The following is a 21,353-nucleotide window of genomic DNA, read 5'->3' as shown; positions in this document are numbered from 1 at the left end:
CAACACTTGCAGTTAGCTACTGATCAAATCAAATTGTATTTGTCACATGCGCCGAATACAACAGGTGTAGACCTTACAGTGAAATGCTTACAAGCCCCTAACCAACAATGCAGTTTTAAGAAAAATAAGTATTAAGTCAAAAATGGACCATTAAAAAATGTATTAATTAAAGAGCAGCAGTAAAAGGTTCCTTCCAAATCACCCATTGTTATATTTGCGATTTCCAAATTCATGTGTAATGTTAATGTCCATTGGCCGATGAGCACCAATATGTTTTTTTTTATCTTATAATTTCTCGACAAGGTTTGAAAAGGATTTGCCAGTAGATTGTTGATTCGTGACGATGGCCGCTTGTCTAGCTTGCTAGCTAAGATTTTGAAAGTCAATCTGCTGTAGATATAACGTGATTTGATGTCACTTTATTTGCGGCCAATGACTTTGAGCCTTCTTGGATGGGCACTTCTAATATAAATCTATGGCAGCACCCAAGGGGCTTGAATTTTCAAGCTCTCTCTGTAGATTTTGCGCTGACAAAGTGTCCCCACGAGTGACAGAAGTGAGCCAATCACGGCGCAACTAGAGTACATTACTAACCCCTACACTCTGTATTTTCCACTGGCTGCCCCTCCACCACGGAAAGCACTAAGCTAGGCTGAAACATCTGCATTTTGGAGATGCCATACTCAAGAAAGCAACCATGTTTGTATGCAGCTTTATTAACTCAAATATTATTATTTTTACATTGTTTGCAAACTGATATGTGACATGTATGAATGACAGGCCACCACTGAGTATATGTGACCAATAGATGCATATCTGTTTTCATGTGAAATCCATAGATTAGGGTCGAATTAATTTATTTCAATTGACGGATTTCCTATATGAACTGTAACTCAGTAAATTGGTTTAAATTGTTGCTTTTATATTTTTGTAAATAATTGTACAAATTTGAATAATTATTAATTTACCAAGTATACAGGATGGAACTTTTATTCTGACGGATTTAAAACAAATCCGCGACCCGGAAGTAGTTCGTTTTTGTTGCCTGTTTCACGGCGGTGTAAATAAACAATGCAGTTTGTTTGGCCGAAGAGGGTCTGACTGAAACATTCTGCTGTCATCGAGGCGCAGGACTGAAATCTGCTTCAAGCCGAATAGAGATTTCATTACTTTTGGAGTGGAGTGAGTCGGTGAATTTGCTACATGATAATGATAATGCTAACTAGCATTATCATTAGCTAGACGAATGTCAGAAGGCCGCTAGCGTATTACCAATGCAAAGACGTTTGGATCGGGGTGTTGTTCTCCTTGGGACGAAGGTCGAACACAAGCAAACTTCAGATTTACTGTTGGCATTAGCAAGAAGTGATAGGAGTTAAAGTTATAATTGAGCCAGCTGATCAACTAACGTTAGCTAAAGTTCGCTAGCTAACTGTAGCTTGTTTGAAAGACAGTACGAAAGTTAGCTGTGGTACCTAGTACCTAAGTCTGCATGCTTGCTAATGTGATTCTCCAGGCCTGTTGTGTTCTGATCCTCCAGGCCTGTTGTGTTCTGATCCTCCAGGCCTGTTGTGTTCTGATCCTCCAGGCCTGTTGTGTTCTGATCCTCCAGGCCTGTTGTGTTCTGATCCTCCAGGCCTGTTGTGTTCTGATCCTCCAGGCCTGTTGTGTTCTGATCCTCCAGGCCTGTTGTGTTCTGATCCTTCTGGCCTGTTGTGTTCTTATCCTCCAGGCCTGTTGTGTTCTGATCCTCCAGGCCTGTTGTGTTCTGATCCTCCTGGCCTGTTGTGTTCTTATCCTTCTGGCCTGTTGTGTTCTTATCCTCCAGGCCTGTTGTGTTCTGATCCTCCAGGCCTGTTGTGTTCTGATCCTCCTGGCCTGTTGTGTTCTGATCCTCCAGGCCTGTTGTGTTCTAATCCTCCAGGCCTGTTGTGTTCTGATTCTCCAGGCCTGTTGTGTTCTGATCCTCCAGGCCTGTTGTGTTCTGATCCTCCTGGCCTGTTGTGTTCTTATCCTTCTGGCCTGTTGTGTTCTTATCCTCCAGGCCTGTTGTGTTCTGATCCTCCAGGCCTGTTGTGTTCTGATCCTCCTGGCCTGTTGTGTTCTGATCCTCCAGGCCTGTTGTGTTCTAATCCTCCAGGCCTGTTGTGTTCTGATCCTCCAGGCCTGTTGTGTTCTGATCCTCCAGGCCTGTTGTGTTCTAATCCTCCAGGCCTGTTGTGTTCTGATTCTCCAGGCCTGTTGTGTTCTGATTCTCCAGGCCTGTTGTGTTCTGATTCTCCAGGTTCCTCCAAGCCATGCACTGCAGCTGTGTATGGAGCTCCAGGGCTCTGTCCCCTGCCCTGCTCCCTAGGCTGCTGTCCCATGCAGGATGCTGGGCTCCGGGGACCAAGCCTAGGGGTATCTGGAGCTCCCCTCGGAGACTGGCCTCGGCTGTAGAGACCACGCAGCCCATCCCCCTGCCCAGCCAAGCCCGGGTGGTGATCTGTGGAGGGGGCATCGTAGGGACGTCTGTGGCCTATCACCTGGCCAAGCTGGGCTGGACTGAGATAGTACTATTGGAGCAGGGAAGGTAGGAGAGGCAAAATTATGTGGTCTGTTTACAAGAGGGGGGTGCATGTTTCCAGAACACTTTATCTGTGGGTAGGTGGACAATATAACATGATTTCATGAGTTCATTGTTTTACTGGGCTTGTCAGGGGATGGGAGACCAATACAATGAAAACATGGACTAGCCTACGAGACCTTCTGTAAGCAATGATAACATCTAGAAATCACAAGGAACCATGGTCTCATTACTCACCCTGCTGGGTTGTGGTCCTCTGTGTGTGTGATCTACTGTGTGGTCCTCTGTGTGTGTGATCTACTGTGTGGTCCTCTGTGTGTGTGATCTACTGTGTGGTCCTCTGTGTGATCCTCTGTGTGTGTGATCTACTGTGTGATCTACTGTGTGGTCCTCTGTGTGTGTTAGACAGGGGGGAAAGTAGATGGCATTTCTTACAGTTATGGGATCTACTGTGATCTACTGTCTGTATAATTGTGGATCATAGAATCCCATAATGATTCCCTATGCATTATTGTGATCTCATGGGCCTTGTAAGGATTGGGCATATCGTCTGTATTATGCATGACCTTTTAATGAGCCATTAACACAACCAGTCATGATGTTTTCATCTGATTGTCTAACAACCTTGTGTAAATATTTATGAAATACAGGCAAATCATGTTTTTCACTGCACTGAGCCTTTAAATAGTGGTGAAATAGCTGACAGTTTTCTTGGCATCTTTGTTTTAGTTATTGTGATAGGCTCACGGTTTACCCGGTACGGCGTACCTCCACTATTTAGTGAACCGCCTTACTTTCACCCCTAGTGTTATAGGCTGAGTACTGGTACCACCAGGCTGGGTGTTAGGCTGGGTGCTGGTACCACCAGGCTGGGTGTTAGGCTGAGTACTGGTACCACCAGGCTGGGTGCTGGCACCACCAGGCTGGGTGTTAGGCTGGGTGCTGGTACCACCAGGCTGGGTGCTGGTACCACCAGGCTGGGTGTTAGGTTGAGTGCTGGTACCACCAGGCTGGGTGTTAGGCTGGGTGCTGGTACCACCAGGCTGGGTGTTAGGCTGGGTGCTGGTACCACCAGGCTGGGTGTTAGGCTGGGTGCTGGTACCACCAGGCTGGGTGTTAGGCTGAGTACTGGTACCACCAGGCTGGGTGTTAGGCTGGGTGCTGGCACCACCAGGCTGGGTGTTAGGCTGGGTGCTGGCACCACCAGGCTGGGTGTTAGGCTGGGTGCTGGTACCACCAGGCTGGGTGTTAGACTGGGTGCTGGTACCACTAGGCTGGGTGTTAGGCTGAGTGTTAGGCTGAGTGTTAGGCTGAGTGTTGGGCTGGGTGCTGGTACCACCAGGCTGGGTGTTAGGCTGGGTGCTGGCACCACCAGGCTGAGTCTTAGGCTGAGTGTTAGGCTGGGTGCTGGCACCACCAGGCTGGGTGTTAGGTTGGGTACTGTACCTAACCATGTTGTCCTCATCTCTCTGTGTGTTAGGCTAGGTGCTGTAACTAACCATGTTGTCCTCATCTCCCTGTGTGCTAGGCTAGGTGCTGTACCTAACCATGTTGTCCTCATCTCCCTGTGTGCTAGGCTAGGTGCTGTACCTAACCATGTTGTCCTCATCTCCCTGTGTGTTAGGCTAGGTGCTGTACCTAACCATGTTGTCCTCATCTCCCTGTGTGTTAGGCTAGGTGCTGTACCTAACCATGTTGTCCTCATCTCTCTGTGTGTTAGGCTAGGTGCTGTAACTAACCATGTTGTCCTCATCTCCCTGTGTGCTAGGCTAGGTGCTGTACCTAACCATGTTGTCCTCATCTCTCTGTGTGCTAGGCTAGGTGCTGTACCTAACCATGTTGTCCTCATCTCCCTGTGTGTTAGGCTAGGTGCTGTACCTAACCATGTTGTCCTCATCTCCCTGTGTGCTAGGCTAGGTGCTGTACCTAACCATGTTGTCCTCATCTCCCTGTGTGCTAGGCTAGGTGCTGGCACCACCAGGCTGTGTGCTGGGATTGTCAGCGTGGCCAAGCCCATCTCTATTGAGTGTAAAATGGCTGACTACTCCAACTCCCTGTATGAACACCTGGAGGAGGAGACTGGGGTCAAGACAGGTGGGATGGACTTCTACACTATGACTAGCCTGAGTTCCACTCCATTTGTACTAACATGCCTACAGTATGAATCTAGCCTGAGTTCCACTCCATTTGTACTAACATGCCTACACTATGACTAGCCTGAGTTCCACTCCATTTGTACTAACATGCCTACAGTATGACTCTAGCCTGAGTTCCACTCCATTTGTACTAACATGCCTACAGTGTGACTCTAGCCTGAGTTCCGCTCCATTTGTACTAACATGCCTAACTAACATGTCTCTGGAAGCTGGTTAGTTTGCCTCTCCTGCTCTCTGCAGTACAGTTCCACTCTGTTTCAACGTACGTAATGGGTTTATGAACATGTCTTTGCTGTGTGGTCTGTCTTCTGATTGTGTTTTAGCCAGTTGTTTTGGTTGTTGAATCAATTATTATATATTATCTATGAGGTCATGTGACTGGCTGTATCCTACGAGTGCTTCCCCCTCCTCTCACATGCTGTTTCAGTTTGTGTTTCAACACAGATTTACCAGTATTATTTAGTCTTGTGGAACAACAGATTTACCAGTGGTATTTAGTCTTGTGGAACAACAGATTTACCAGTGGTATTTAGTCTTGTGGAACAACAGATTTACCAGTGGTATTTAGTCTTGTATAAACACAGATTTACCAGTGGTATTTAGTCTTGTGGAACAACAGATTTACCAGTGGTGTTTAGTCTTGTGGAACAACAGATTTACCAGTGGTATTTAGTCTTGTGGAACAACAGATTTACCAGTGGTATTTAGTCTTGTGGAACAACAGATTTACCAGTGGTATTTAGTCTTGTATAAACACAGATTTACCAGTCGTATTTAGTCTTGTATAAACACAGATTTACCAGTGGTATTTAGTCTTGTGGAACAACAGATTTACCAGTGGTATTTAGTCTTGTGGAACAACAGATTTACCAGTGGTATTTAGTCTTGTGGAACAACAGATTTACCAGTGGTATTTAGTCTTGTATAAACAACAGATTTACCAGTGGTATTTAGTCTTGTGGAACAACAGATTTACCAGTGGTATTTAGTCTTGTGGAACAACAGATTTACCAGTGGTATTTAGTCTTGTATAAACACAGATTTACCAGTTGTATTTAGTCTTGTATAAACACAGATTTACCAGTGGTTTTTAGTCTTGTGGAACAACAGATTTACCAGTGGTATTTAGTCTTGTATAAACACAGATTTACCAGTGGTATTTAGTCTTGTATAAACACAGATTTACCAGTGGTATTTAGTCTTGTGGAACAACAGATTTACCAGTGGTATTTAGTCTTGTATAAACACAGATTTACCAGTGGTTTTTAGTCTTGTGGAACAACAGATTTACCAGTGGTATTTAGTATTGTGGAACAACAGATTTACCAGTGGTATTTAGTATTGTGGAACAACAGATTTACCAGTGGTATTTAGTCTTGTGGAACAACAGATTTACCAGTGGTATTTAGTCTTGTGGAACAACAGATTTACCAGTGGTATTTAGTCTTGTGGAACAACAGATTTACCAGTGGTATTTAGTCTTGTGGAACAACAGATTTACCAGTGGTATTTAGTCTTGTGGAACAACAGATTTACCAGTGGTATTTAGTCTTGTGCCAACATCCAGAGAGTATGGCAGGGCGTTGCCTTGTTTGGTTTAACACGAGATGACTCGTGACTTGGCGGTCCTGATGTGTGTGTGTGTGTGTTTGTTCCAGGTTACGTGAAAACAGGCTCTCTATGTCTGGCCCAGAATCAGGACCGTTTCCTCTCCCTGAAGCGCCTGGCATCCAGGCTGAAGTAAGTCCCTCCCCTCCCTGACCCTCTCCTCTGGTCTGAATTATAGCTCAGTACTCTCTCTGGTCCAGTCTCTCCCTGACTTCTCTCCTCTGGTCTGAATTATAGCTCAGTACTCTCTCTCTGGTCCAGTCTCTCCCTGACCCTCTCCTCTGGTCTGAATTATAGCTCAGTACTCTCTCTCTGGTCCAGTCTCTCCCTGACCCTCTCCTCTGGTCTGAATTATAGCTCAGTACTCTCTCTCTGGTCCAGTCTCTCCCTGACTTCACTCCTCCCTCCCTCCCCTTCTCTCCTCCTTCCACAGTGTGATGGGGATCCCCTGTAACGTGATCAAACCCAAAGAGGTGTCCAAGCTCCACCCCCTGGTGAATATTCATGACCTGGTGGGGGCGCTCCACCTGCCGGGGGATGCCGTGGTGTCACCGCCTGACGTCAACCACGCCCTCGCCACAGCAGCAGCCGGACACGGTGAGACAGTAAAACAAAGGATGGACTATTGTTCGGCTTGCAAACCAAAAATTCCCAGGTTTTCCAGAAATCCTGATTGGATGATTCCAGATTTCCTGCTTGTTCCATCCTGATTTGGGGGAATTTTCCAACTGGGATTTCTGGAAAAACTGAATTTTAGAAAAAATCCTGCAAGCCTATCTGTAGTGGAGGTTTCAATAGAAAGTTACAACCATGTGGTTTCGCCATCAGTTAGAATGAAGCCAGAAAGCAAGGCTTCTGGAGGGAAGGGTCAAGGTGTGGCCTGCCAAGGTGTGGCCTGCCAAGGGCCGGGGTGTGGCCTGCCAGGGTGTGGCCTGCCAGGGTGTGGCCTGCCAGGGTGTGGCCTGCCAGGGTGTGGCCTGCCAGGGTGTGGCCTGCCAGGGTGTGGCCTGCCAAGGGCCAAGGTGTGGCCTGCCCAGGTGTGGCCTGCCCAGGTGTGGCCTGCCCAGGTGTGGCCTGCCCAGGTGTGGCCTGCCCAGGTGTGGCCTGCCCAGGTGTGGCCTGCCCAGGTGTGGCCTGCCCAGGTGTGGCCTGCCCAGGTGTGGCCTGCCCAGGTGTGGCCTGCCCAGGTGTGGCCTGCCAAGGGGCCAGGGTGTGGCATGTCAAGCAGAGTGAGTTAGTCGGTGCCCAGGGGGCATCTCTTTGGCTAATTTGACATCATGCTACTCCAATCAAACGAACAATGAACTATTGATAGTGTTTGTCATGTTTGATCACATTGTACCTTTCTACATGAATACATGTACATTTGAAGTTGGAAGTTACACTTAGGTTGGAGTCATTAACTCGTTTTTCAACTACTCCACAAATGTCTTGTTAACAAACTATAGTTTTGGCAAGTCGGTTAGGACATCTACTTTATGCATGACACAAGTCAATTTTACAACAATTGTTTTCAGACAGATTATTTCCCAGTGGGTCAGAAGTTTATATACACTAAATTGACTGCCTTTAAACAGCTTGGAAAATCCCAGAAAATTATGTCATGGCTTCTGATAGGCTAATTGACATCATTTGAGTCAATTGGAGGTGTACCTGTGGATGTATTTCAAGGCCTACCTTCAAACTCAGTGCCTCTTTGCTTGACATCATGGGAAAATCAAAAGAAATCAGCCAAGACCTCAGATAAAATAATTGTAGACCTCCACAAGTCTGGTTCATCCTTGGGAGCAATTTCCAAATGCCTGAAGGTACCACATTCATCTTTACAAACAACAGTACGCGAGTATATATCCTATATCGACATAACCTGAAAGGCCGCTCATTAAGGAAGAAGCCACTGCTCCAAAACCACTATAAAAAAAGTCAGACTACGGTTTGCAACTGCACATGGGGACAAAGATCGTACTTTTTGGAGAAATGTCCTCTGGTCTGATGAAACAAAAATAGAACTGTTTGGCCATAATGACCAGCGTTATGTTTGGAGGGAAAAGGGGGAGGCTTGCAAGCCGAAGAACACCATCCCAACCGTGAAGTCCTGATCTCCAGGAGTCCAGATCCATGAGGCACCACAGTTAACCATGTTCTGATCTCCAGGAGTCCAGATCCATGAGCTCACCACAGTTAACCATGTTCTGATCTCCAGGAGTCCAGATCCATGAGCGCACCACAGTTAACCATGTGATGATGGAGAAGGGACATGTGACCGCTGTGGAGACGGACAGAGGAGCCATCGAGTGTGAATACTTTGTCAACTGTGCAGGACAGGTGAACCTCTATCCATTACGTGTGTGTGTGTGTGACTGTACATGACATGGGGTCTCTCCCTCCACTAGTCTTTAGACAGTTAACAGCTAGACAGCTCTCTTCAGCCCAACTGATCTGTAAGGTTTCATAACGTGTTATCAATGATAGGATGGGTCCTATTTAGTGCACTAGAATAAGGAACCATTTGGGACACAGTCATGCTGTATATGAAGTGTTGTAACTAGCTGTCTCTGAGGTTTCTAATCTAAAGGCTCTCTGGGTGTAGGAGCTGGACCAGTGAAGTGTTGTATCTAGCTGTCTCTGAGGGAACTGGGCCAGTGAAGTGTTGCATCTAGCTGTCTCTGAGGGAGCTGGGCCAGTGAAGTGTTGTATCTAGCTGTCTCTGAGGGAGCTGGGCCAGTGAAGTGTTGCATCTAGCTGTCTCTGGGGGAGCTGGGCCAGACCAGTGAAGTGTTGTATCTAGCTGTCTCTGGGGGAGCTGGGCCAGACCAGTGAAGTGTTGTATCTAGCTGTCTCTGGGGGAGCTGGGCCAGACCAGTGAAGTGTTGTATCTAGCTGTCTCTGAGGGAGCTGGACCAGTGAAGTGGTGTATCTAGCTGTCTCTGAGGGAGCTGGGCCAGTGAAGTGTTGCATCTAGCTGTCTCTGGGGGAGCTGGGCCAGACCAGTGAAGTGTTGTATCTAGCTGTCTCTGGGGGAGCTGGGCCAGACCAGTGAAGTGTTGTATCTAGCTGTCTCTGGGGGAGCTGGGCCAGACCAGTGAAGTGTTGTATCTAGCTGTCTCTGAGGGAGCTGGACCAGGCCAGTGAAGTGTTGTATCTAGCTGTCTCTGGGGGAGCTGGGCCAGTGAAGTGTTGTATCTAGCTGTCTCTGAGGGAGCTGGGCCAGACCAGTGAAGTGTTGTATCTAGCTGTCTCTGAGGGAGCTGGACCAGGCCAGTGAAGTGTTGTATCTAGCTGTCTCTGGGGGAGCTGGGCCAGTGAAGTGTTGCATCTAGCTGTCTCTGGGGGAGCTGGGCCAGACCAGTGAAGTGTTGTATCTAGCTGTCTCTGGGGGAGCTGGGCCAGACCAGTGAAGTGTTGTATCTAGCTGTCTCTGGGGGAGCTGGGCCAGACCAGTGAAGTGTTGTATCTAGCTGTCTCTGAGGGAGCTGGACCAGTGAAGTGGTGTATCTAGCTGTCTCTGAGGGAGCTGGGCCAGTGAAGTGTTGTATCTAGCTGTCTCTGGGGGAGCTGGGCCAGTGAAGTGTTGTATCTAGCTGTCTCTGAGGGAGCTGGACCAGGCCAGTGAAGTGTTGTATCTAGCTGTCTCTGGGGGAGCTGGGCCAGTGAAGTGTTGTATCTAGCTGTCTCTGGGGGAGCTGGGCCAGTGAAGTGTTGTATCTAGCTGTCTCTGAGGGAGCTGGACCAGGCCAGTGAAGTGTTGTATCTAGCTGTCTCTGGGGGAGCTGGGCCAGTGAAGTGTTGTATCTAGCTGTCTCTGGGGGAGCTGGACCAGGCCAGTGAAGTGTTGTATCTAGCTGTCTCTGGGGGAGCTGGGCCAGACCAGTGAAGTGTTGTATCTAGCTGTCTCTGAGGGAGCTGGACCAGGCCAGTGAAACCAGGGTGTCTGTTCATATAATAGGGGGTTATGAATGCTATATGATATGTTATAACTGTCCTATGTATGTTCTACAGTGGGCGTATGAGCTGGGCCAGGCCAGTGAGACCAAGGTGTCTGTTCCTCTCCATGGATGTGAACACTTCTACCTGCTCTCCAAACCTCTACCAGAGCCTCTACAGCCCAGCACCCCAGGTGAGACTACCTCCTCTCAGAGCCTCTACAGCCCAGAACCCCAGGTGAGTCCACCTCCTCTACAGCCCAGAACCCCAGGTGAGACTACCTCCTCTACAGCCCAGAACCCCAGGTGAGACTACCTCCTCTACAGCCCAGAACCCCAGGTGAGACTACCTCCTCTACAGCCCAGAACCCCAGGTGAGTCCACCTCCTCTACAGCCCAGAACCCCAGGTGAGACTACCTCCTCTACAGTCCAGAACCCCAGGTGAGACTACCTCCTCTCAGAGCCTCTACAGCCCAGAACCCCAGGTGAGACTACCTCCTCTACAGCCCAGAACCCCAGGTGAGACTACCTCCTCTACAGCCCAGAACCCCAGGTGAGACTACCTCCTCTACAGCCCAGAACCCCAGGTGAGACTACCTCCTCTACAGCCCAGAACCCCAGGTGAGACTACCTCCTCTACAGCCCAGAACCCCAGGTGAGTCCACCTCCTCTACAGCCCAGAACCCCAGGTGAGACTACCTCCTCTACAGTCCAGAACCCCAGGTGAGACTACCTCCTCTCAGAGCCTCTACAGCCCAGAACCCCAGGTGAGACTACCTCCTCTACAGCCCAGAACCCCAGGTGAGACTACCTCCTCTACAGCCCAGAACCCCAGGTGAGACTACCTCCTCTACAGCCCAGAACCCCAGGTGAGACTCCCTCCTCTACAGCCCAGAACCCCAGGTGAGACTACCTCCTCTACAGCCCAGAACCCCAGGTGAGACTACCTCCTCTACAGCCCAGAACCCCAGGTGAGACTACCTCCTCTACAGCCCAGAACCCCAGGTGAGACTCCCTCCTCTATAGCCCAGAACCCCAGGTGAGACTACCTCCTCTACAGCCCAGAACCCCAGGTGAGACTACCTCCTCTACAGCCCAGAACCCCAGGTGAGACTACCTCCTCTACAGCCCAGAACCCCAGGTGAGACTACCTCCTCTACAGCCCAGAACCCCAGGTGAGACTACCTCCTCTACAGCCCAGAACCCCAGGTGAGACTCCCTCCTCTATAGCCCAGAACCCCAGGTGAGACTACCTCCTCTACAGCCCAGAACCCCAGGTGAGACTACCTCCTCTACAGCCCAGAACCCCAGGTGAGACTACCTCCTCTACAGCCCAGAACCCCAGGTGAGTCTACCTCCTCTACAGCCCAGAACCCCAGGTGAGTCCACCTCCTCTACAGCCCAGAACCCCAGGTGAGACTACCTCCTCTACAGCCCAGAACCCCAGGTGAGACTCCCTCCTCTACAGCCCAGAACCCCAGGTGAGACTACCTCCTCTACAGCCCAGAACCCCAGGTGAGACTACCTCCTCTACAGCCCAGAACCCCAGGTGAGTCCACCTCCTCTACAGCCCAGAACCCCAGGTGAGACTACCTCCTCTACAGCCCAGAACCCCAGGTGAGACTACCTCCTCTCAGAGCCTCTACAGCCCAGAACCCCAGGTGAGACTACCTCCTCTCAGAGCCTCTACAGTCCAGAACCCCAGGTGAGACTACCTCCTCTACAGTCCAGAACCCCAGGTGAGACTCCCTCCTCTACAGCCCAGAACCCCAGGTGAGACTACCTCCTCTACAGCCCAGAACCCCAGGTGAGACTACCTCCTCTACAGCCCAGAACCCCAGGTGAGACTACCTCCTCTATAGCCCAGAACCCCAGGTGAGACTACCTCCTCTCAGAGCCTCTACAGCCCAGAACCCCAGGTGAGTCCACCTCCTCTACAGCCCAGAACCCCAGGTGAGACTACCTCCTCTACAGTCCAGAACCCCAGGTGAGACTCCCTCCTCTACAGCCCAGAACCCCAGGTGAGACTACCTCCTCTACAGCCCAGAACCCCAGGTGAGACTACCTCCTCTACAGCCCAGAACCCCAGGTGAGACTACCTCCTCTACAGCCCAGAACCCCAGGTGAGACTACCTCCTCTACAGCCCAGAACCCCAGGTGAGACTACCTCCTCTACAGCCCAGAACCCCAGGTGAGACTACCTCCTCTACAGCCCAGAACCCCAGGTGAGACTACCTCCTCTATAGCCCAGAACCCCAGGTGAGACTACCTCCTCTATAGCCCAGATACAAATAATCCACGTATCGTTTCTTCAAGGAGTTAGAGCTGGTACCGCTCAGTCCAGAAGGAGTTAGAGCTGGTACCGCTCAGTCCAGAAGGAGTTAGAGCTGGTACCGCTCAGTCCAGAAGGAGTTAGAGCTGGTACCGCTCAGTCCAGAAGGAGTTAGAGCTGGTACCGCTCAGTCCAGAAGGAGTTAGAGCTGGTACCGCTCAGTCCAGAAGGAGTTAGAGCTGGTACCGCTCAGTCCAGAAGGAGTTAGAGCTGGTACCGCTCAGTCCAGAAGGAGTTAGAGCTGGTACCGCTCAGTCCAGAAGGAGTTAGAGCTGGTACCGCTCAGTCCAGAAGGAGTTAGAGCTGGTACCGCTCAGTCCAGAAGGAGTTAGAGCTGGTACCGCTCAGTCCAGAAGGAGTTAGAGCTGGTACCGCTCAGTCCAGAAGGAGTTAGAGCTGGTACCGCTCAGTCCAGAAGGAGTTAGAGCTGGTACCGCTCAGTCCAGAAGGAGTTAGAGCTGGTACCGCTCAGTCCAGAAGGAGTTAGAGCTGGTACCGCTCAGTCCAGAAGGAGTTAGAGCTGGTACCGCTCAGTCCAGATGAGCACGGCCTTATTTCTATTACAGCGTATTGGATAACTGTCATTCATATTCACCCAGTTCAATGTAACAGTGACAGGTTTAGGTTACTGTCATTCACCCAGTTCAATGTAACAGTGACAGGTTTAGGTTACTGTCATTCACCCAGTTCAATGTAACAGTGACAGGTTTAGGTTACTGTCATTCACCCAGTTCAATGTAACAGTGACAGGTTTAGGTTACTGTCATTCACCCAGTTCAATGTAACAGTGACAGGTTTAGGTTACTGTCATTCACCCAGTTCAATGTAACAGTGACAGGTTTAGGTTACTGTCATTCACCCAGTTCAATGTAACAGTGACAGGTTTAGGTTACTGTCATTCACCCAGTTCAATGTAACAGTGACAGGTTTAGGTTACTGTCATTCACCCAGTTCAATGTAACAGTGACAGGTTTAGGTTACTGTCATTCACCCAGCTCAATGTAACAGTGACAGGTTTAGGTTACTGTCATTCACCCAGCTCAATGTAACAGTGACAGGTTTAGGTTACTGTCATTCACCCAGCTCAATGTAACAGTGACAGGTTTAGGTTACTGTCATTCATATTCACCCAGCTCAATGTAACATCCATAGGTTGGAGAACGTCCTCCGGAAGTTGTCGTAATTACTGTGTAAGTCTAGGGAAGGGGGGTGAGAACCATGAGCCTCCTAGGTTTTGTTTTGAAGTCTGTGCCCAGAGGAGGACGGAAACTAGCTGTCCTCCGGCTACACTATGGTGCTGCTGAGGCTACTGTGACCTTCAACACGGTGTGTTTTAATCAATGATTTGGTAACAGGCAAATATTATTTTGTGTCGTTTTATCTCAATGGGATTTCCTTTTATATGTTTTACTATTTAAATGTTTATGAAATTCACTGAAGAGGATGGTCCTCCCCTTCCTCCTCTGAGGAGCCTCCGCTGGCCTGAACTCTGTCCTGTCTGGTGGTTAGGGTCAGGGTTAGACTGTGTTGTAACTGTGTATCTCTGTGTTCTCTCTAGTGGTGATGGATATGGACGGGAGGATCTATGTGAGAGCATGGCAGGGAGGGGTCCTGTCTGGTGGATTTGAGAAGAACCCTAAACCCATCTTCACCGAGGGACGTAACCAGCTGGAGATTCAGACCATGCAGGAGGACTGGGACCACTTTGGTAAGAGACGGGGTGATTTTTCTATAATGGCACCCTATTCTGTTTATGTTGCCACGGCTACTGTAAAACACGGAGTCCATTTAGTTTTGTTTTCCATAGCGACTTTGTGCTGTGAGTGCATACATTTTAAAATGGGTTGGCCCCGGTGGGAATCGAACCCATGATGTTGGCACACACTCTCACCAACTGAGACAGTATGGGTTGTCCCCAGTGAGAATCGAACCCATGATGTTGGCGCACACTCTCACCAACTGAGACAGTATGGGTTGTTCCCAGTGGGAATCGAACCCATGATGTTGGGGCACACTCTCACCAACTGAGACAGTATGGGTTGTCCCCAGTGGGAAGTGGGAATCGAACCCATGATGTTGGCGCCACACTCTCACCAACTGAGACAGTATGGGTTGGCCCCAGTGGGAATCAAACCCATGATGTTGGCGCCACACTCTTACCAACTGAGACAGTATGGGTTGTCCCCAGTGGGATTCGAACCCATGATGTTGGCACACACTCTTACCAACTGAGACAGTATGGGTTGGCCCCAGTGGGAATCGAACCCATGATGTTGGCACACACTCTCACCAACTGAGACAGTATGGGTTGGCCCCAGTGGGAATCGAACCCATGATGTTGGCGCACACTCTCACCAACTGAGACAGTATGGGTTGGCCCCAGTTGGATTCGAACCCATGATGTTGGCACACACTCTTACCAACTGAGACAGTATGGGTTGGCCCCAGTGGGAATCGAACCCATGATGATGGCACACACTCTCACCAACTGAGACAGTATGGGTTGGCCCCAGTGGGAATCGAACCCATGATGTTGGCGCACACTCTCACCAACTGAGACAGTATGGGTTGGCCCCAGTGGGAATTGAACCCATGATGTTGGCACACACTCTTACCAACTGAGACAGTATGGGTTGTCCCCAGTGGGAAGTGGGAATCGAACCCATGATGTTGGCGCCACACTCTCACCAACTGAGACAGTATGGGTTGGCCCCAGTGGGAATTGAACCCATGATGTTGGCACACACTCTTACCAACTGAGACAGTATGGGTTGGCCCCATTGGGAATCAAACCCGTGATGTTGGCACACACTCTTACCAACTGAGACAGTATGGGTTGTCCCCAGTGGGAATCGAACCCATGATGTTGGCGCCACACTCTTACCAACTGAGACAGTATGGGTTGGCCCCAGTGGGAATCGAGCCCATGATGTTGGCGCCACACTCTTACCAACTGAGACAGTATGGGTTGTCCCCAGTGGGAATCGAACCCATGATGTTGGCACACACTCTTACCAACTGAGACAGTATGGGTTGGCCCCACTGGGAATCAAACCCATGATGTTGGCGCCACACTCTTACCAACTGAGACAGTATGGGTTGGCCCCAGTGGGAATCGAACCCATGATGTTGGCGCCACACTCTTACCAACTGAGACAGTATGGGTTGTCCCCGGTGGGAATTGAACCCATACTGGTTATATACTGTGTTTATGTGAGGTGGTTATATACCATAGTAACTGACCGGTCCATAGTGTCTCTACCTAACCCCCTCTCTTACCCCCCCTGTAGAACCCATGCTGTCAGCCCTGTTGAGGAGGATGGTGTAGTTAGAGGTGTTTCTCTACCTAACCCCCTCTCTAACCCCCTCTCTTACCCCCTCCCTCCCCCCTGTAGAACCCATGCTGTCATCCCTGTTGAGGAGGATGGTGTAGTTAGAGGTGTTTCTCTACCTAACCCCCTCTCTAACCCCCTCTCTTACCCCCTCCCTCCCCCCTGTAGAACCCATGCTGTCATCCCTGTTGAGGAGGATGATGTAGTTAGAGGTGTTTCTCTACCTAACCCCCTCTCTAACCCCCTCTCTTACCCCCTCCCTCCCCCTGTAGAGCCCATGCTGTCAGGCCTGTTGAGGAGGATGCCAGAACTAGAAGTGTTTCTCTACCTAACCCCCTCTCTTACCCCCTCCCTCTCCCTGTAGAACCCATGCTGTCAGCCCTGTTGAGGAGGATGCCAGAACTAGAGGTGTGTGAGATCCAGCAGCTGGTCAACTGTCCTGAGTCGTTCACCCCAGACATGCGCTGTCTGATGGGGGAGACACCGGGGGTGCACGGCTACTTCGTCCTGGCTGGAATGAACGCCTCTGGCCTGGCCTTCGCTGGCGGAGCAGGAAAGTAAGGAGAGGACATTTCCAGTACATCTACTTTAGGGTTGAACGACAGGACATTTCCAGTACATCTACTTTAGGGTTGAACGTGAGAACGACAGGACATTTCCAGTACATCTACTTTAGGGTTGAACAACAGGACATTTCCAGTACATCTACTTTAGGGTTGAACAACAGGACATTTCCAGTACATCTACTTTAGGGTTGAACTACAGGACATTTCCAGTACATCTACTTTAGGGTTGAACGTGAGAATGACAGGACATTTCCAGTACATCTACTTTAGGGTTGAACGTGAGAACGACAGGACATTTCCAGTACATCTACTTCAGGGTTGAGAGTGAGAACGACAGGACATTTCCAGTACATCTACTTTAGGGTTGAACGACAGGACATTTCCAGTACATCTACTTTAGGGTTGAACGACAGGACATTTCCAGTACATCTACTTTAGGGTTGAACTACAGGACATTTCCAGTACATCTACTTTAGGGTTGAACTACAGGACATTTCCAGCACATCTACTTTAGGGTTGAACTACAGGACATTTCCAGTACATCTACTTTAGGGTTGAACTACAGGACATTTCCAGTACATCTACTTTAGGGTTGAACTACAGGACATTTCCAGTACATCTACTTTAGGGTTGAACGACAGGACATTTCCAGTACATCTACTTTAGGGTTGAACGACAGGACATTTCCAGTACATCTACTTTAGGGTTGAACGACAGGACATTTCCAGTACATCTACTTTAGGGTTGAACGACAGGACATTTCCAGTACATCTACTTTAGGGTTGAACTACAGGACATTTCCAGTACATCTACTTTAGGGTTGAACGACAGGACATTTCCAGTACATCTACTTTAGGGTTGAACGTGAGAACGACAGGACATTTCCAGTACATCTACTTTAGGGTTGAACGTGAGAACGACAGGACATTTCCAGTACATCTACTTTAGGGTTGAGAGTGAGAACGACAGGACATTTCCAGTACATCTACTTTAGGGTTGAACGACAGGACATTTCCAGTACATCTACGTTAGGGTTGAACTACAGGACATTTCCAGTACATCTACTTTAGGGTTGAACGACAGGACATTTCCAGTACATCTACTTTAGGGTTGAACGTGAGAACGACAGGACATTTCCAGTACATCTACTTTAGGGTTGAACGACAGGACATTTCCAGTACATCTACTTTAGGGTTGAGAGTGAGAACGACAGGACATTTCCAGTACATCTACTTTAGGGTTGAACGACAGGACATTTCCAGTACATCTACTTTAGGGTTGAACGACAGGACATTTCCAGTACATCTACTTTAGGGTTGAACTACAGGACATTTCCAGTACATCTACTTTAGGGTTGAACTACAGGACATTTCCAGTACATCTACTTTAGGTTTGAACTACAGGACATTTCCAGTACATCTACTTTAGGGTTGAACTACAGGACATTTCCAGTACATCTACTTTAGGGTTGAACGACAGGACATTTCCAGTACATCTACTTTAGGGTTGAACGACAGGACATTTCCAGTACATCTACTTTAGGGTTGAACGACAGGACATTTCCAGTACATCTACTTTAGGGTTGAACGACAGGACATTTCCAGTACATCTACTTTAGGGTTGAACGTGAGAACGACAGGACATTTCCAGTACATCTACTTTAGGGTTGAACGTGAGAACGACAGGACATTTCCAGTACATCTACTTTAGGGTTGAACGTGAGAACGACAGGACATTTCCAGTACATCTACTTTAGGGTTGAACGACAGGACATTTCCAGTACATCTACTTTAGGGTTGAACTACAGGACATTTCCAGTACATCTACTTTAGGGTTGAACTACAGGACATTTCCAGTACATCTACTTTAGGGTTGAACTAAAGGACATTTCCAGTACATCTACTTTAGGGTTGAACTACAGGACATTTCCAGTACATCTACTTTAGGGTTGAACGACAGGACATTTCCAGTACATCTACTTTAGGGTTGAACGACAGGACATTTCCAGTACATCTACTTTAGGGTTGAACGACAGGACATTTCCAGTACATCTACTTTAGGGTTGAACGACAGGACATTTCCAGTACATCTACTTTAGGGTTGAACGTGAGAACGACAGGACATTTCCAGTACATCTACTTTAGGGTTGAACGACAGGACATTTCCAGTACATCTACTTTAGGGTTGAACGTGAGAACGACAGGACATTTCCAGTACATCTACTTTAGGGTTGAACGTGAGAACGACAGGACATTTCCAGTACATCTACTTTAGGGTTGAACGTGAGAACGACAGGACATTTCCAGTACATCTACTTTAGGGTTGAACGTGAGAACGACAGGACATTTCCAGTACATCTACTTTAGGGTTGAACGTGAGAACGACAGGACATTTCCAGTACATCTACTTTAGGGTTGAACGTGAGAACGACAGGACATTTCCAGTACATCTACTTTAGGGTTGAACGACAGGACATTTCCAGTACATCTACTTTAGGGTTGAACGACAGGACATTTCCAGTACATCTACTTTAGGGTTGAACGACAGGACATTTCCAGTACATCTACTTTAGGGTTGAACGACAGGACATTTCCAGTATATCTACTTTAGGGTTGAACGACAGGACATTTCCAGTACATCTACTTTAGGGTTGAACGACAGGACATTTCCAGTACATCTACTTTAGGGTTGAACTACAGGACATTTCCAGTACATCTACTTTAGGGTTGAACGACAGGACATTTCCAGTACATCTACTTTAGGGTTGAACGACAGGACATTTCCAGTACATCTACTTTAGGGTTGAACGACAGGACATTTCCAGTACATCTACTTTAGGGTTGAACGACAGGACATTTCCAGTACATCTACCTTAGCGTTGAACGACAGGACATTTCCAGTACATCTACTTTAGGGTTGAACGACAGGACATTTCCAGTACATCTACTTTAGGGTTGAACGACAGGACATTTCCAGTACATCTACTTTAGCGTTGAACAACGACGGGACATTTCCAGTACATCTACTTTAGGGTTGAACGACAGGACATTTCCAGTACATCTACTTTAGGGTTGAACTACAGGACATTTCCAGTACATCTACTTTAGGGTTGAACTACAGGACATTTCCAGTACATCTACTTTAGGGTTGAACGACAGGACATTTCCAGTACATCTACTTTAGGGTTGAACTACAGGACATTTCCAGTACATCTATGATGGCAAGCAAACAAAACATGAACATTTAAGGACTGAATTTGTTGATGAAAACAGTCCTGATGTTACAGCCAACCTATTATTAGTCTTGTTCATGTTCTCCCTGTGGAGCATGGAGTATGGTAGACGGAGTATGGTAGACGGAGTATGGTAGACAGAGTATGGTAGACGGAGTATGGTAGACGGAGTATGGTAGACGGAGTATGGTAGACGGAGTATGGTAGACGGAGTATGGTAGACGGAGTATGGTAGACGGAGTATGGTAGACGGAGTATGGTAGGCGGAGTATGGTAGGCGGAGTATGGTAGACGGAGTATGGTAGGCGGAGTATGGTAGGCGGAGTATGGTAGAATCTTACTATGGTAGATGTGGTATTGTAGTCGGGGCCTAAAATGAACACCCCACCTGCCAAATGCGGGTAGATTTTGGCGTGTAAGACGTCTTTCAGGTGTCCACGGTGTCAGGTCGTCAGGTCTCCACGGTGTCGGGTCGTCAGGTCTCCACGGTGTCAGGTCGTCAGGTCTCCACGGTGTCAGGTCGTCAGGTCTCCACGGTGTCGGGTCGTCAGGTGTCCACGGTGTCAGGTCGTCAGGTCTCCACGGTGTCAGGTCGTCAGGTCTCCACGGTGTCAGGTCGTCAGGTCTCCACGGTGTCAGGTCGTCAGGTCTCCACGGTGTCAGGTCGTCAGGTCTCCACGGTGTCAGGTCGTCAGGTCTCCACGGTGTCAGGTCGTCAGGTCTCCACGGTGTCGGGTGGTGTTAATAATGGGATTTATACGTTTAATGAATGATTAGAATATTCCACCCTGAAACCATATGATTGTATGAAATTGATTAGAATCATGAGATAATTCTAATGATGTGTGTGGGGTTTAGTCAGTAGAATTATATATCCGTGAGTGTAGTTTTTAGTCAGAATTAGGGTATAACAATATATCTGTACAATGTGTCTATTATAGTATCTTAAAACCAGACTGTCTGAGCCAGATTCGGTGCCGACCGTGGCTGGGGGCCACAGAGTACCTCCCAGGGTCTCCCTATCTTGAGGGAGGACGGGGAGTGATTCTCACGGACTCCCCTAATCTTTGTCGGCTGGGTAGCAGGACAGTGTGTGCGTAGGATACCTAATGTTTGTGGGCTGGGTAGCAGGACAGTGTGTGTGTGTGTAGGATACCTAATCTTTGTCGGCTGGGTAGCAGGACAGTGTGTGTGTGTAGGATAGCTAATGTTTGTGGGCTGGGTAGCAGGACAGTGTGTGTGTGTAGGATACCTAATGTTTGTGGGCTGGGTAGCAGGACAGTGTGTGTGTAGTATACCTACTGTTTGTGGGCTGGGTAGCAGGACAGTGTGTGTGTAGGATACCTAATGTTTGTGGGCTGGGTAGCAGGACAGTGTGTGTGTGTAGGATACCTAATGTTTGTGGGCTGGGTAGCAGGACAGTGTGTGTGTATGATACCTAATGTTTGTGGACTGGGTAGCAGGACAGTGTGTGTGTATGATACCTAATGTTTGTGGGCTGGGTAGCAGGACAGTGTGTGAGTATGATACCTAATGTTTGTGGGCTGGGTAGCAGGACAGTGTGTGTGTGTGTGTAGGATACATAATGTTTGTGGGCTGGGTAGCAGGACAGTGTGTGTGTAGGATACCTAATGTTT

General features: G+C 48.6%; 1 protein-coding gene across 1 annotated transcript in view; it reads left to right on the top strand.

Moving 5' to 3' along the window:
- The first annotated feature begins 1,034 nt into the window (after positions 1-1,034).
- The window catches only part of LOC109886290 (pyruvate dehydrogenase phosphatase regulatory subunit, mitochondrial-like), a 40,358-nt gene continuing 20,039 nt past the window's right edge, over positions 1,035-21,353 (top strand). The window contains 9 exon segments of the mRNA XM_031812535.1: positions 1,035-1,182; positions 2,285-2,572; positions 4,527-4,660; positions 6,381-6,462; positions 6,764-6,927; positions 8,534-8,655; positions 10,330-10,447; positions 14,145-14,294; positions 16,283-16,475. Coding sequence (XP_031668395.1) covers positions 2,298-2,572; positions 4,527-4,660; positions 6,381-6,462; positions 6,764-6,927; positions 8,534-8,655; positions 10,330-10,447; positions 14,145-14,294; positions 16,283-16,475 — 1,238 coding nt within the window. The 5' untranslated portion in view covers positions 1,035-1,182; positions 2,285-2,297.

This window comes from Oncorhynchus kisutch, unplaced genomic scaffold (genome assembly GCF_002021735.2).
Source record: "Oncorhynchus kisutch isolate 150728-3 unplaced genomic scaffold, Okis_V2 Okis03b-Okis08b_hom, whole genome shotgun sequence".
NCBI lineage: Eukaryota > Metazoa > Chordata > Actinopteri > Salmoniformes > Salmonidae > Oncorhynchus > Oncorhynchus kisutch.
Note: the sequence above shows the minus strand (reverse complement) of the source record. Positions and strands in the feature narration are given on the sequence as shown.